This window comes from Melanerpes formicivorus, unplaced genomic scaffold (assembly GCF_026170545.1).
Source record: "Melanerpes formicivorus ecotype bairdi unplaced genomic scaffold, bMelFor1.0.p_v2 SCAF_25, whole genome shotgun sequence".
Lineage (NCBI taxonomy): Eukaryota > Metazoa > Chordata > Aves > Piciformes > Picidae > Melanerpes > Melanerpes formicivorus.
Window position 1 is genome coordinate 11,578,289 of NW_027142377.1, and position 15,100 is coordinate 11,593,388.

At 52.5% G+C, this 15,100-nt stretch overlaps 1 protein-coding gene across 1 annotated transcript; it reads left to right on the forward strand.

Annotated features, from left to right (window-relative positions):
- Positions 1-4,548: 4,548 nt before the first annotated feature.
- NAPB (NSF attachment protein beta) lies at positions 4,549-15,100 on the forward strand. Its single transcript, XM_068153359.1, has 11 exons — positions 4,549-4,704; positions 6,755-6,834; positions 7,214-7,330; positions 8,399-8,445; positions 8,571-8,648; positions 10,203-10,258; positions 10,638-10,722; positions 11,202-11,306; positions 11,579-11,647; positions 11,983-12,033; positions 12,546-15,100. Exons 1-11 carry the CDS (start codon positions 4,607-4,609, stop codon positions 12,648-12,650), a joined length of 891 nt encoding a protein of 296 aa, XP_068009460.1. The 5' UTR covers positions 4,549-4,606; the 3' UTR covers positions 12,651-15,100.

Consider the following 15,100-nt stretch of genomic DNA (forward strand, 5'->3'; position numbering starts at 1 on the left):
TGCTCTCTTCCCAGCCTTGCCCTTGTGGTTCCCCCAGCTGGTTTATGTGGCTGCAGATGTTCTTCCTCAGCTGCAGCAGAACCCAGCAATGTTTTACGAGGTCCAGCTTCAGATCTGGTCTGGATGATTCTGCTAGAAGCATGCAGTAGAAAACGATGGCCTCCACATGAGCACTGAACTTGCTGCTGGAAAGGTGTGCTGGGTCTGGGTGGGAGAGGAGAGCCAGCAGTCTGCTCACATGATGGGTGAAGGTCCCACTTCTGTCCTGTGGTCTGTTGATGCCTGTATTGTTGACAAGCAGGGAAGTGAGCTCTTTGATGGTCCTCTGTGTCAGCTGGAAAGCATAGTCTTTGGAGAGATTGACTTGCTGACCCCAGGAGTGTTCAAGGTCGCTGTGCTTGGCTGCATGGAGCAGTGGAACACACTTCTGGAGGAGCTGCAAGCTTTGGGCCAAGCTCTTCTGCCGAGGGCATTCTTGGAGTTCCTCAAGGTGCCTTGCTGTCAGATTGCTCAGCAGAAGCAAGGCCTCAGAAAATTCTTGGAAAGCAGCCAGCAGTCCTGGCATGTCCCTTGCATCCCACAGAGTGCTCAGGCACTCCAAAAGCCAGCTGGCAGCTTCAGTTACCCTTCTTGCCCCAGCAGCATCGTTGAGATGAAGGATCTAACCAGAACAGAAAAAGGAAAAAAGAGTAGAGAAGTTGGTCAGAGTGGATGAGGCTTTAGAATCCTTGTTTGCTGTTTCATCCCTGCATGGTCAACATGACCCTGCAGCCTGAGGGGAAGAGAGGACTGACCTGAGCACATGCTGAAGAAACAACCAATGCTTCAGCCAGGACTTCAGCTCAGCCCCTGTCCTGGTGGAGGGCAGCTCCAGTCCCTCCTACAGCTGTGCTCTTACCCAGTGCTGTGTCCCAGCCTGCCCTGGCGCTGTCCTGTTTGGCAGTTACCTTCACTGTCTCTGTTAAGATCCTCTTTGTTGCTGCAGCCAGCTCCTCCCTGTGGCTCAGGTTCTCTGGCTGTACTTGTAGCCTGTGGGCTGCCAGTAGCATGCACCTCCCTGCCAGGAGGAGGGACTCGGCTACAGGCCGCATTTCTTCCTTGAACACCTCATCACTGGACTCCTCGGCCAACCTGGAACAGAAGTCGCTGGGCTCAGCTGGTCAGAGTCCCACCCTTGGTGGGTAGCATGTGTTCATCTCAGGCTTCATCCCAGTTACCCACCCTAGACTCGGACTGGGCTGGAATGAAATGCAGCTGTATTTTCAAGCCTGTCAGCACCTTTTCAGTGGCTGCAGTTCACTGAAGCATTGTCAGTTGTCTGACTATTACTCTAAGATGTATTCAGGTTCAAGGTGGCTTACTGAGGTTTTGCTGACTTTGCATGTCCCTTCCAAGCATGTATTCCTGCTTTCTCTCTTCTCTCCTTTTCCCAGTCTTATTCCCACACTCATGTTCCCACCTCTTCAGCAAGGTGCAGGCAGGAGAGGCAGGCTCCCTGTTGGTTTCTGTCCATACCTTCCTCCTCCCTCCCAGCCCCCATAACTCTCCGGGAGACACCCAGCAAACTTACCTTCTTGCAACAGAAGCAAGTTCTTCTGTGGCTTTGGCTAATTTTTCTGCTTCCTCCCTTAAATTGGGAGAGACCTGACAAATCCCATCTTCCCATTCCAGGGTGAGGATTAGATGGCAGAGCTGTGCAGCCATGGGGCAGAGGATCCTTTGAATAGCTTTGTTTTCTGAGAGGAATGCAAGGTTGTAGAGATAAAAAGACTCCATTGCATCCTGCCTGGAAGAGGGGAAACAAAACCCTGGGATTATTTTTTGCCGTGTTGCAGACTGTTACCAGTTGTACCAGCAACCTTCACTTTGTATGCCAGCTTTGATCCTTCCATCCTGCAAGCATGTGGAAAATGCTGTGGGGTTTTTCTCTCCCAGTGAGGGTTTGGTTTCCTTGCAGCGAGGTTGGCAAGATGCTGGTCCCTTAGTTTTGCTGCTGTGGATCCCTGGCTCTGTAGTTCTGCAGGCAAAGGCTCCTCGGCACTGCTCGGCGCTGGGGCACGGCTGTGTCTGAGATGCCCATCAGCCTCTCCCAAGTTTCCATGCGTGTAGCGAGGTGAGCCGCGGGACGGCAGGCACAGTATTTCCTTACCTGGCCAGGCGCTGGGGTCACAGGCTCTTCCCGGGGCCAGGGCCCTGGGATGGCGATACGACACCAGCCCGGGGGCACAGGGGGGTGCCCAGACCACCACACGACAACAGCAGGCTGGGAGGGGGATTAGTGACGCCTTGATTGCCGAAATTACACTTTGATTATTGTGGACAAGGTGGAAAGCAAGGGCTATGTGTGGGTACGGTTAGGGCGGCTGGGAACGGTGACAGCTGGCAGCCCCGTGGGCCTCCCCCCGGCTCTCTGGAGCCCAGGCACATGGCTGTAGTGCTGCCCCGGCCCCCGGCTCGCTGGAGGCCCCTGGAGGGGAGGGGTGTTCCTGTAGGAGTGCTGCGGTGCAGCGGCGTCGCCAAGGAGACGGCGGGACAGGACGGCGGCGCCATGGACCGCAGGGCACGCCGGGAGCTGTAGTTCATGGCGTTGTGCGGGAGAGCCCCGCAGCCCGGCTGGCGTCCCGGAGCCCGGCTGGCGTCCCGGAGCCCGGCTGGCGTCCCGGAGCCCGGCTGGCGTCCCGGAGCCCGGCTGGCGTCCCGGAGCCCGGCTGGCGCCCCGGAGCCCGGCTGCCTCCCCGGGGCCCGGCTGCCTCCCCGGGGCCCGGCTGCCTCCCCGGGGCCCGGCTGGCGCCCCCGCCCGTCCCCTCCTCAGAGCCAGTCGCGGGTTCGAACGCTGCGGGCTTTAGTCGGCCTAATCCGGTGGCCGGCTGTCAGCACGGCTTAGCTCCTGGCCCTGCCAGCCCTTTAATCCTCACACTCTTGGGTGATGGGATGCGTTTCCCGCCTCCCACTGCCATCCTGCCTGGGTTCGTGGGCCTCTGTGTGTGTGTGTACACTACTATTACCTAAAGCCTGAGGAAGTGAGGAGCTCTCTGGGTAGGGAATGCATGCAGAGGGCTCCTTCCCTGCCTGCCTGAGACCTGGGCTCCTGCCCTCCCAGGGACTTGGCCTTTTAGCCTTCAGTAAAGGAACAAGGCTGGTGCAGCTTTACAGGGTATAGGGGAGATTTCTACCATCCCCTCTTCTCCTGTCAGCTGGTGAAGTTTGTAAGCCCTGTGCTGGACTGCTTGGCCAAGTCTGGGGGGACTCAGATAACCGGGGTGAAACACAACTGCACGTGCAATAGAAAACGGGTGTGTTTTCTCCTGTTCCCCTGATTTCTATTGTATCCTTAACGCAGAATATCCTCTGGAAATCAGAGTCCTTCTCCCAGGAAACTGAGCTTCAGCTTTGCCTCCTGCACTGAATAGTTCTGTGGAGACCCAGAGAGTAACAAATAAAAGTAGGAGGAAAAAAATCAGAAAGGCCTTCAGATGGGAATGAATTCTCTTTTCTTTATGATGTGGGTAAGTGCCTTGGAGGTGGACGTGTAAGGACTGATCCTGACCAAGAACTGGTGTTAGCAGTATGCTGCTCCTGGATGTCTAATGAAGTGCTAGACCTGGCTGCTGCTCGGCTTTCCTCCTGTGTTGCGTGTGCCCACCCTGTCAATAGCTGATTTCCTCGTGGGGATGTGCGTTTTTCACAAGACCATACATGAGTCTACCTTTCAAAGTAACTTCTGTAACTCTGAGGGTTCCAGGTGCCTTCGTGGTGGCACAGCTGCACAAGTTCCACTCTCTCGCATGCTATCCCCTTGTGAAGGTGCAAAAGCCAACTCACTCAGCTCTGTTTAAGGAAGCTGCAGACGAGTCACTGTAGCACACCAAACGTGGATCGTAGGTTTTGCTTCCACAATGCTCTACAGCTTGAGGAAAACTGCAACAGGCTCGCTCCATTCCTCCCTTTTGGGGTGGGGAGCTGAGGTGGTGAAGGCTGTGGGCTACGTGCAAGGTGGAAGCCTCAGTGTGTGTCATGCTGCATGCCTTGTGCAACAGTGTGTGTTGTTAACATGTGCAATGCCCTGTGCATGATGCAAGATCCTGCACTGTGCAAAACAGAGCCATGCCTTGTGATGCACATCATGCAATGTGCAACGTCTGCCGTCTTGTGAAATGCTTCGTGCCATCACTCATGCAACGGGCATTGCCTAACAGCGACGTGCACCGCACATGGGGCATTGTGCACTGTACTGCGACGTGCATCGTGCAGCGACAGGCCTCGCGCAACGTGGCACACACGTCCTGTGACTTGCAGCACCCAGCGCCGTGCGGCATGCACCGGTGCACACCGTGCCTCACCCAGCAGCGTGTGGCAGGCACCGTGCGCTGCTGTGCCTTGTGCGGCATCGCGCAGCGCGCAACATGCAGCAGACACGGCGCAACGTGACACGCATTGCGCAGCGCCGTGTGACGACCCTCACGCAACATGCAACCCCCCACACGCACCAGACGCCCCGCGGCGCGCTGCCGTGATGCGCGGGCCCCGCCCCCGCCGCGCGCGCTCCCGCCGCTGCCGCCCTCGGTGTGCGCGCGCCCGGCGGTGCAGCGGAGGAGGCCGTGCCGCGATGGACAGCACGGGCAAGGAGCGGGAGGCCGTGCAGCTGATGGCAGAGGCCGAGAAGCGGGTCAAGGGCTCACACTCCTTCCTGCGGGGGCTCTTCGGGTGAGCGGGGCGGCAGGAAAGGGAGAACCTGGGGGCTGGGACTGCAAAGGGGGGGCCCGGATTAAAAGGGGGGGGGGGGGTGAGAAGGAGGAGGGTGCAAAGACTGGGGGGGCTGTGTGTGTGTACGGGGGTGGGGATGGCGTTGCAAAAAATGGGGACAGGGGTTGCCAAAAGGAGGGAGCACGGCAAAATGGGCTTGCAAGGAGTCCAAGTGGAGGAATTCTACCGAGGGGGGCTTGCGAGGTGTGCAGCGAGAGGGGTTGTAAAAGGGGGGAGCACAGTGTGCAAAATGTGGGGCTTGAAAGGTGTGCGGAAGGAGGGGCTGCAAAAACAGCGAGGCTCATCTGTTCAGAGAGAGCTGGGCCCTGCTCTCTGGGTTCCTACAGGGGAGCAGCCCCAGCTCCTGCTCCTCTCCCTAGGTGATGTGGCCCCCTCCGTCGTGGGTGTAGGTCCCCCACAGTCTCTGTAGCGGCTGGGTTGTGGTAGGTCATGAGAGGGGAGAAGGAAACAATCTCCCTGTATCTGTCAGGCGTGCTCCAGCAGCCCCCTTCCTGCTCCTGCAGCATGATCCCGGTGGGACTCGCGGCTGATAATCCTCTGCAGGGGGTCATGGGCTTCGCATCCACGGGAGCACCTGCAGCCCGCTAGGCACCCAAGGACAATGCTGGGGGCTTGGCTCAAACCCCCACCATCCACCCCTCTTATTTTTGCAGCTCCGGTGGGGGTTTGGACCACATTTGTGCGTTTTACAGTGATTTTCCATCCCCTTGCAGCACTGAACCCATGCCGGGGGGCAGGGAGACCCTATGGAGTGATGAGGTTTTGGGGGGGGTGGGGGGAACAATACTCTCTGAAAAAGCAGATAAATCCATTTTTCTGGATGTTTTTGTTCAGAAGTAGATATTCCTAGGGGTTCCTGGAAGGGTTTTGAAAAACTGGCAGTTTGGGTCACCGCAGTCTTGGTTTTCTTTAATTCTAAGCAAAGAGCATTTATGGAGTGATGCTCCTGCAGAGGCCTTGATGTTTCTAAACAACAGCCTGGAAAAATCCAGTGCCCACAGCCCTGAGACGAGAAGTTGTTAAAATAAATTCCTCCCCCAGCCTCCAGCAGATTAATTGGGCAGGGCTTGCTCCAGGGGCCTAATCCAGGCAGCACACTGCCCAAAATCCTTGGAATGAATTGACAGAGGTTTTGAGAGGCAAACGTTTCGTTTTCTCAAGCTAAAAATAGATGCAAGAAAAATGGCTTTTAAAATGGAAGAAAACAGTGGTGTTTGACTCTGCTGCGGCTGTCCTCCTGGGGAAAGGGGATGCCCAGACCCCTGAGCGCCCAGCCACACGCACTGCTGACAGCCGGGTCCTTTCCTGGAGAGCTCCATTAGCTCCCACAAGAGCTTTCCTTTTCATTTGAGACTGAAAAAGGCTGAAAACCATCCAGGCTTTGGATGCCTTGCAGGGTGTAGTGTTCCCTTGCGCCACCTCCTTTGGCTTTAGTTCATGCAAAAGGTGTTTTTCAAGGGCAAAAAGTGGTCCAAAAAGCCCTGCCTGTGCTTAGAAGTGAAATCCCTCTGCCAGGAGGAATAGTAAGTGTTGTCTCCAGTGCTGCAGCCCTTTGGTGGGGTCACAGGAGCATGTATGCAGAAGGCAGCACTGAGCTTGTAAATTTCTGAAGGAGTCTGCATTTCCTTTGCCAAAATGCTAATACTCTTCCTCAGGATATGCTAATCATTAATCACCTGGCTTGGGGAGCTGAGTTGTGCTGCTCAACCCCATCAGTTTGGCTTTTTGGAGTTGTTCTTTCACAGTAGGTTGTCCAGCATTTCTTAATACTTGCTTTGCAGTGTGTTCTCTAAAGGACAGCTTGTTGCCTGCTCGGGTTTGCTGTTTCCAGGTGTTTGTGTTGAATGTCTCCTATAAACCAGTTGTTCCTGCCCAAAACAGGAGCCAAGAAACAAATGGGGGCTTGCTCCAGGCTCTAAACTCTTTAGGAGCACACAAACCCCCTGAGCTTCTGTTTCAGGAGTGGCTATTGTGTCTTGCTGCCTTTCAGGGGCAACACCAGAGTGGAGGAAGCATGTGAGATGTACACCAGGGCTGCCAACATGTTCAAGATTGCCAAAAACTGGAGCGGTGAGTACTGTTCCTCTAGGGTCTGCATAAGGGGTGGCTGATGCTGGGGTGACCTTGTGAATGTCTTCTTACAAAGAGTTTCACTTTCTAGGCTGTTTCTGTGGGATTGTCCCCATGGCAGCACAACTCCTGGCCTCGCAATGATTTCAGTACGGGGAGGGCAGGGAAAGAGGGGCAACCACAATGTTGCTGGTGTTAAATGAGACAGGAATAGTGCTGAAGGGGCGCTGCCCTTGGCTTGCTCATCAACCCCCAGCAGATAAGCAGCACCAAGGCTCAAACAAATTTGGTTTCTTCCGTCTCAGCTTCTCTTTTTTGGCTATCCTGATTGTTACCAGGCCAGTGAGATTCATGGGCTCGGTGTGTGCTTCTCTCCCAGCCGCAGGAAATGCGTTCTGTCAGGCAGCCAAGCTGCACATGCAGCTGCAGAGCAAACATGACTCGGCCACCAGCTTCGTGGATGCTGGGAATGCCTACAAAAAAGCAGACCCACAAGGTAAGGGGAGTAAAATCTGGGGTTGTGTCTTACCAAGATAGAAGAAGGTGGCCAAGAGGATGTGGTTTGGTGAGGCTTTCATAAGCTGCCAGCTCTGTGGGACTGCAGGTCCTTGCTGCAGGTGCCTTCAGAGCTCTAATACCTCCTTGCACTTTTCTCCAGAACAGGCTTTCAGATGGTGTGAGCTAGTCAGTATTGTCTGGGTTTGCCACACGCAGGAGTATCATCTTTAGGTGATCTTTGGTATTGATGTGAAGCTCTACTCCTTGGTAGCTTCCTTCTCGGTTTAGCTTGGCTTTGGAGAAGTACTTCCCTCTAAGGCGTACTGAAGGCAGCGGGTCTTTGGGTCTGGATCGCTGGGGGATTCTGCCGTTAGTCCCAGCCTCCTTCTCAGAGGTTTCCCAGAGAAGAAGTGGGAGGAAACTGGACTGACATTTGAGTTAGTGGGATGAGGATCAAGGGTCTGGATTCTTTAAAGCTGATTGTAAAGAGTGTTCTGGAAGACCTCAGATTTTCCGTATCCTAGCCAAGCGCTTGGGAACACATCACTGTCACCCCTGCTTTCTTGGGTCATGGGGATGCTGACGCTATCTCAGGGCTGATAATACTATTTTGTAGTCCTAGAACACTGGAACTCCCTAGAGAAAGGCAGCCTCTGCGTGTTTGGGAGTATCAGTACTTGGAATTTGGCTGTGTTGGAGGGTGCACCCTGACAAACTTGGGGTACAAGTCATTTGTGCTTTGCCCAACCGAATTTTTACTGTTACCCTTCTGTGTTGCAATTCTGTGCCGTGTTGGACCACTGGGATGGGGGTGTTCGGGCTGGGTGCTTTGGGATTAGATCTATGGGTGCAAAAATGAGGGGCCTGTAGGTTTAAGAGTTGAAAATGCCATGTTTGCCATTCCAGCTGTACATAAGTGTGTGCTTAGATATTTATTTGGGAAGCTGTGGCAGGCTGGTCTGGTGAGAAGGAACATTACCAAGATAGGAGTTTTGGAGGGAGGAGGTCTTGGGCTGGGAATTCCAGGCACTAACTCTGTTGTTTCTCCTGAAAACTCATGCTGCAGAGGCCATCAACTGCTTAAATGCAGCTATTGATATCTACACTGACATGGTAAGAAGCTGTGCGGGGGGCTCGTGGAGCGAGGTGCTTCGTGAGAGCTGCAGCTTGGGAAGTGCCATCCGTGTGCTGGGCGGAGGGGCAGCCCCCCTCTGACACACAGCCTCTGCCTTCTCTAGGGGCGATTCACCATCGCTGCCAAGCACCACATCACCATCGCGGAGATCTACGAGGCTGAGCTGGTGGACATTGAGAAGGTGAGGATGCTGCAGGTGCTGCGTTTCCTTCCCCAGCCAGAGCAGTACCCAGCTGCACTCTACTGAGAAAACCTGCTTTATGGAGGTCCTGAGTCACCCCTCATTTGAGGTTAATGATGATTTTCCCAGCATGGGAAATCATGGGAAATCTCTTGTGGGGTAATCCTGGCTGCTTTGTGTGCCCCTTTGCTGAGCAATGACGTGGCAGGACCGGTTGGAATGCCCCACTGAGAAGCCTCTCCTGATTTATAGAATGGTTTTGATTGGAAGAGGCCTATAGGATCATCAAGTCCAAACATTTATCTGTCATTTCAGGTCATGACTAAACCATGCCCCTCAGCACCACATCTACACAGCTTTTCAATTCCTCAAGGGACAGCGTCTCCACCGATGCCCTGGGCAGCCTCTTCCAGGGCTTGACAACCCTTTTGGGGAAGGAATTGTGTCTTATGGCCAATCTAAACCTCTCCTGGTGCAACCAGAAGCCTTTTCCTCTTGCCCTATCGCTTTCTTTGGACACCACCCCCCACCTCACTACAACCTCTTTTCAGGGAAATGTAGAGAATGAGAAGGTCTCCCTGAGCCTCCTTTTCTTCAGTCTAAACAACCCCAGCTCCCTCAGCTGCTCTTGGAAGACTAGTGCTTAAGATCCTGTGGTGGTTTAAGCCTTAACTGGAGTTTAATCTACCAAAAAATAATCTGGAGTCAGTTTGGAAGTAGGAGAAGTAAATTTTTTGACTATATATAAATGTATAGCAATAAGAGAGGATTTACAAGGGTAAAGAGTAAGGATGAATAGGAGAGTATACACAACCATATTTGGATGGCCTTGGAGCTCCCTTGATGTATGGATTTCAGTCCTTTAGAGAAGCATGGATGCAGCAGGGAGAAGATCAGGCCTGACCACATGGCAGAACCAGGAGGCTAGCAGCAGCGGTGGGTCCTTCTGAACAGGCGAGGCAGGAGCAAAGAGCGAAGATGGCCACCACGGTCTCCCCTTTATAGTCTTGCTGGACAGGAAGGGGGAGCGGAACAGACCAATTTAGGCCTGGGGGACCCCTCCTCCCAGGAGGGAGAAACCACGTTCACCTGGATCAGGCTTCTTTTGTCCCCTGGGGGAGGCAGGGCTCTTGCAACCCAACCCCAGGATGGTGTCACCCAGCACAGACCCTTCACCAGCTTTGTGGCGTTTCACAGCTCTTTCAGTTTGGGAAAGTTTTAGAACTTGATTTGCTCTGTTTCATTCTCTGATGGAGCCAAAGAAAGCTGCTGGTATTTGCAGTTCACACTTCTCCACCACCCTCTCATTCCCATAAGCCCTGATCAGGAATCCTACAGCAGCTCAACTGGCTGCAAATCTTTGGGCCGCTTTGCAAGTCCATGGTCTGATCTCCAAGGGCAGCCTCATGTTTTGAGCACACAGGGAATGTGTGCCTCGCTCCACCTGAAACCCCACATGGAACGGACAGGCTTTCGTGACTGGGCACTGTGCACTGCTCTGGTGGTAACCTGTCCCTGTGCCACAGCATTCAAGCACGATGTTTCTGTCCCCAGGCAATCGCGCACTACGAGCAGGCTGCAGACTATTACAAAGGAGAGGAATCCAACAGGCAAGTGTCTTGTAAAAGAGTTGCCCCAGAGCAGGACTGGGGATAGGGGTTTTATCTCTGGCTTGCATGCTTTGCCTGCCAGGCTCTTCTAAAATGTGGGATGCCCCAGGTCTACTTAGATCTCAGTTCAGGGGTCTCATCCTCCACTCAGGCTTATCTGCTTTGGGGTGCAGAGAAAGCACAGAGGGGTTGACCACACTGTGGTGCTAGGTCTGTGCTGACCTTTGGGCTGTTAAAAAAGCTCCCTTGATTCACAGCATTTGGGCTCAGCTTTATCTGTGCCAAGTAGTACAGGTAGTGCTTGGAGATAGCGGGGCATGGGTTCTCTTTCTTCTCCCCAGGACACAATTAATTACTTTAATGCTATAATTGATTGTAGTTCAGCCAACAAGTGTCTGCTGAAGGTGGCTGCCTATGCCGCGCAGCTGGAGCAGTACCAGAAGGCGATAGAAATCTATGAGCAGGTGAGGAGTCTGCTTCATCTGACAGGCAAGAGCTGTCTGGAGATGAAAACTGTGGTGGTGTGTCTGTGTCATAGAAGTGCCATGGCCTGGAAGCTCCTCATTGTACTTTGGGGTGGATTCTGCTTTTCATGAGACGTGGCTCGCTCTTTGGCTTTGGAGGCTTGGGTTAATTTACCAGAGGCATTTCTTCCCCCTGGTTTTTGTGGATCCTACAGAGAGGCTGGGGGCAGGAAGTCTAAAATTACACTTTTCATCATATTTACAAACACCTTTGGCAGAAGAATTTCCTGCAAAAGTAGTAAACCTAATTCTTCTGCTTTTCTGCCAGATACCTACCTGGGAATACCAGGTAGAAATGACTGTAGTGCTTCCGGAGGGGTAATACTGCGGCAGGTTTGGCTTCTCAACGATGTGCTTTGCTTCTCCAAGTCTTACTTACCTTTTTATTAACTCTTTGGATCTGCTGGTGTTGTTCCTAGGTCGGGACAAACACAATGGACAATCCTTTGCTCAAGTACAGCGCCAAAGAGTATTTCTTCAAAGCTGCTCTGTGCCACTTCATTGTGGATGAGCTGAACGCGAAGGTCAGTCAGTGGGCCCGGGGTCCTTACCCTAGGCTTCCCCTGTCCCTCTTAATCAGCCCTGCCTGGGTGAAATACCTTCGTGTGTGCACAGGGTTTGTGTGGGTGTTGGGTGGACTGAAGTTGAGTTGGATTTATGATGAACCATGCCTTTAGGTTTACTGGGAATAACTTTCCCAAGCTCTCTGTGCAGTTTTAAGGCTGGAAGGAAAAACTGAGTTGAAAAGTGAGCAGTTCTGTGTGGAAAGCTTCTGAAGAGCTTTCTTCTCTTTCAGCTTGCACTTGAGAAGTATGAAGAAATGTTCCCAGCTTTCACAGACTCCCGGGAGTGCAAGTTATTGAAAGTGAGCAAAGCTGCATGAAAGTAATCACATACTGCCCTTTAATTTGTGCTCCTCACTTGGCTGTAGGTGTGGTTACCTACTCAAATGTTTTAGAGGACATCAGAGCTACTTTGCATTGAATTTATACTCGAAGCAGCTGCTGTAGAGCAATAATCATTGTTCAGCTGACTTAACCCCCTGCAAATTGTTTCTGCATTCGTGGTGGGTGGTTGGAATCAGTTGCTGGAGATGTGGGTGCCCCACAAGGTGGGTGCAGGGGTCTCCTTTCTCCTGGGGGTGAGGTGCCCTGTGGGAACACACAGTAATGGAGTGTTTTCTGACTTAACTGTGTATAGAAACTGCTGGAAGCCCACGAGGAGCAGAACAGTGAGGCATACACTGAAGCAGTAAGTAGCCACGTGGATGATGGGTTGTTACATTTTCATATCTTTTTGGGGAGGGTGCTGTTAAATCCTTGAGCTTGAGTACTGCCACTCGAGTGCAGTGGGGCAAACCGCTGGCATGTCGCTGCTTAATGCTAAAGAGCCCTTAGGACAGCTGGGCCAGAGTGGAGCTGCTCCAGCCTGTGCTCTGGCAGGTCTCACACTTGGTGCTTTTTAGTACTAAGCCTGCTAGTTTAGCAGCAAGAGTTGAGTAAAGATACTGGCTGGGTCTGCTCCTGGTGCTTTCAGTTTTTGGCAGGGGCTTGAAGTGCACTGGTTGGTTTTGGGTAGATCTGGTTTATTCTGTTCACTTCGAATCTAGTCTGGTTTTATTCTCTTCCATTCCATTCTCCTCACTTCTCTCATCTTTTCTCCCTCGCCTCTCCTCTGCTCCTCCTTTCTAATTCTGTTCTATTTCATTCTATGCTATTTTGATCTAATCCATTTTATTTTCCCTTTCTTTTACTGTTGGATAGGTTAAGGAATTTGACTCGATATCGCGGCTGGACCAGTGGCTCACAACCATGTTGCTTCGCATCAAGAAGTCAATCCAGGGTGAAGGGGATGGGGACCTGAAGTGAGGCATGGGTGGTGTTCATGGCATGCAGCCCAAGTAACCCGTTCTGTGTCACAGCCAAGGACCACTGTGGGATACCCCAGCCAATAGCTCGCTTTAGTTTGTTGCTTACACACCCGGTGACTTGTGCGTTCCTTTAGTGCCCTGCTCTTTGTCGTGACAGTGTGGGTAGCTGAGCCGCGATGCTCTGGGTAGCACTGGCAGGTCTTTCTGAGGTGAAAGCAGCACAGCTGGCAGAAACCTTGGTTTCCTTTGCTGATGAGCCCGAAGGCTACACTTGCAGCTGCTGGTTTCCCGCCATCCTCCCAGTCAGATTGGTTTCAGCTGTGGTGAGTAGCCCTCAGCACTGCTGTTGTCTGTTTGATCTAAATACAAACCACAAGGCTCTTCTCTCTTTCCTCACATCTACTTTTCCACTTTCTTTTCTGGTGCATCCTACTGCCCCTGACCCAAGCAACAATCTGTTTTTCTGCTGTGTCATTGCCACAAGCTCCTGCTGGTGTCACTACGGTGGGGTTTTTGTCTGCACCAGGCAATATCCCTGCAGTTTCCGACCTCTCTGTGAAGCCACCTCATGCCTGTGGTGTGCAGAGGGGCTGACTGAGACTTGTGGTAGCTGTCTGGGTGGCAGGTGAAGCGAGCTTTCTTTGAGACAGGGTAGAAACATTTAACAATGCCTGCAGTAATGTTAGGAGTGCATTCTAAAACACCTGAAGCCAAGGGTTGTGCACAGGGGGCTTTGTTTAGAAGCGATTAAGCTACCACTATTCCATGTGCACATGGCAGGGAGCACTGGAGCGCCCGTGCGAGCTGTCACTCAGTATTTCTCTGCATCGAGGATGCTTTCAGCAGTGCCATGGCCCTGCAAAGAATGAATGAATCATTAGTTGCTTGATCTGGCAGAGCTGGTGTGTGGGTCCTCTTCCATGCTGCAGCTTTGGTGGGCTCTGCCTGGAGCTTATCTTGATGAAATGACAAGCCTCTGGTGACCAAAATGCTGCTTCTTTTGCACGTCCTTTTGGTTGGTTTCTCATCTAAAGTCAGTTACTTAAACTATTTCTGTACAAAACCATGCAGTGATAGGACGAGGAGTAACGTAATGGCTTCAGACTGGAAGCAGCTAGGTTTAGGTTAGATATTAGGAGGAAATTCACTGTGAGGGTGGTGAGGCACTGGTGCAGGTTGCACAGAGAAGTTGTGTAGGCTCTGGCCCTGACAGTATTCAAAGCCAGGTTGGATGTGGCCCTGAGCAGCCTGGTCTGGTAGGTGTCCCTGCCCATGGCAGAAGAAAGGGAGCTAGATGCCCTTTTAGGTCCCTTCCAAGCTAAACCATTTTATGGCTCTGTGATTTGAGTGTAAGACATCTTACCTCACTGGTCTGAAGGGTTCTTTTAAAGCACTCCTTTACCACTGCCTTGTGGAACAAACCAAAGTCCCTCCTGGTGCATCCCAAATTGTTTTGTTTTCACAACTGACCTGTCTGGTCACTTCCTTTCCATAGACTGTTCAGGACATCCCAGTGTGCTAGCAAAGCCCTAGGAGCCAAGACTGGCCAGGTGAATGTATCAAAAAAGCATGGGTGAGGCTTGTTCTTACACACTCCAGTTTCTTCCCATCTTGGTGGCATTTTTAAGGCTGCTGCTCACGACCAGCAGAGCCATTGCTGTAACTCGGAGCGCTGCGTGCCAGACCTGTCCTTCCCCCCAGCCTGGCAAATCCAGACTCCAAATCCCGCCTGGTGCATGGTCCTGCTCTGTCTCCACCCAAGATGGGCGCGCCCCTCTGCTCATCAAACGAGGACCAGTTGAGATGTTCCAAGTGTGTCCCATTCCTGTACCAGAATCCTTCCTTTGTGCCACCTCCTCTAGGCAGAGAGAGTGCCAGGCTCAGGCTGCAGTTAGTGTGGAAGGTGGGTGATGTTACTGCTAAAGCTGGAATACCTGCAGCTCTGATCTTGGACCAGATGCACCCGCTGCCAAACGCACCTGTGCTGGAAGGACAGGGCTGGAACTGCTGCGGTTTCATTTACCTGTCTCCTTAGCAAGCAGGGACCCTCCTAGTGATGGTTTATTTGTGTCCAGCACCTTTGGAGCCTCGGGGTTCCTTTACCTGGTGTCAGGCAGCCCCAGAGCAAGGCTTTGCTGCCTTTGTTTGTTCCCTTTTGCAGTTGTGAGAAGCTGCCTGTGGAGCAAAAGACCATACCCATGGGGCTGTGGGGTCTGGTACTGTGCTCTGGAGTAACACCATTAGTTCTGTGTCAGTAGGCTGCAGCATGGCCTCCAGTGTTACCAGTGGTCAGTTGGGACAGTTTGACAATGATGATCTGCCACTCTGCTGTGTTTTCCCCCCAGTACACAGTGCTGTACTGTGAAAACTTACTCATGAAATGGCCTTAGCAAGAATACAATGTTTTGTGTCAACCTCTATATTAATAAAGTGGAAAACTACAAATGA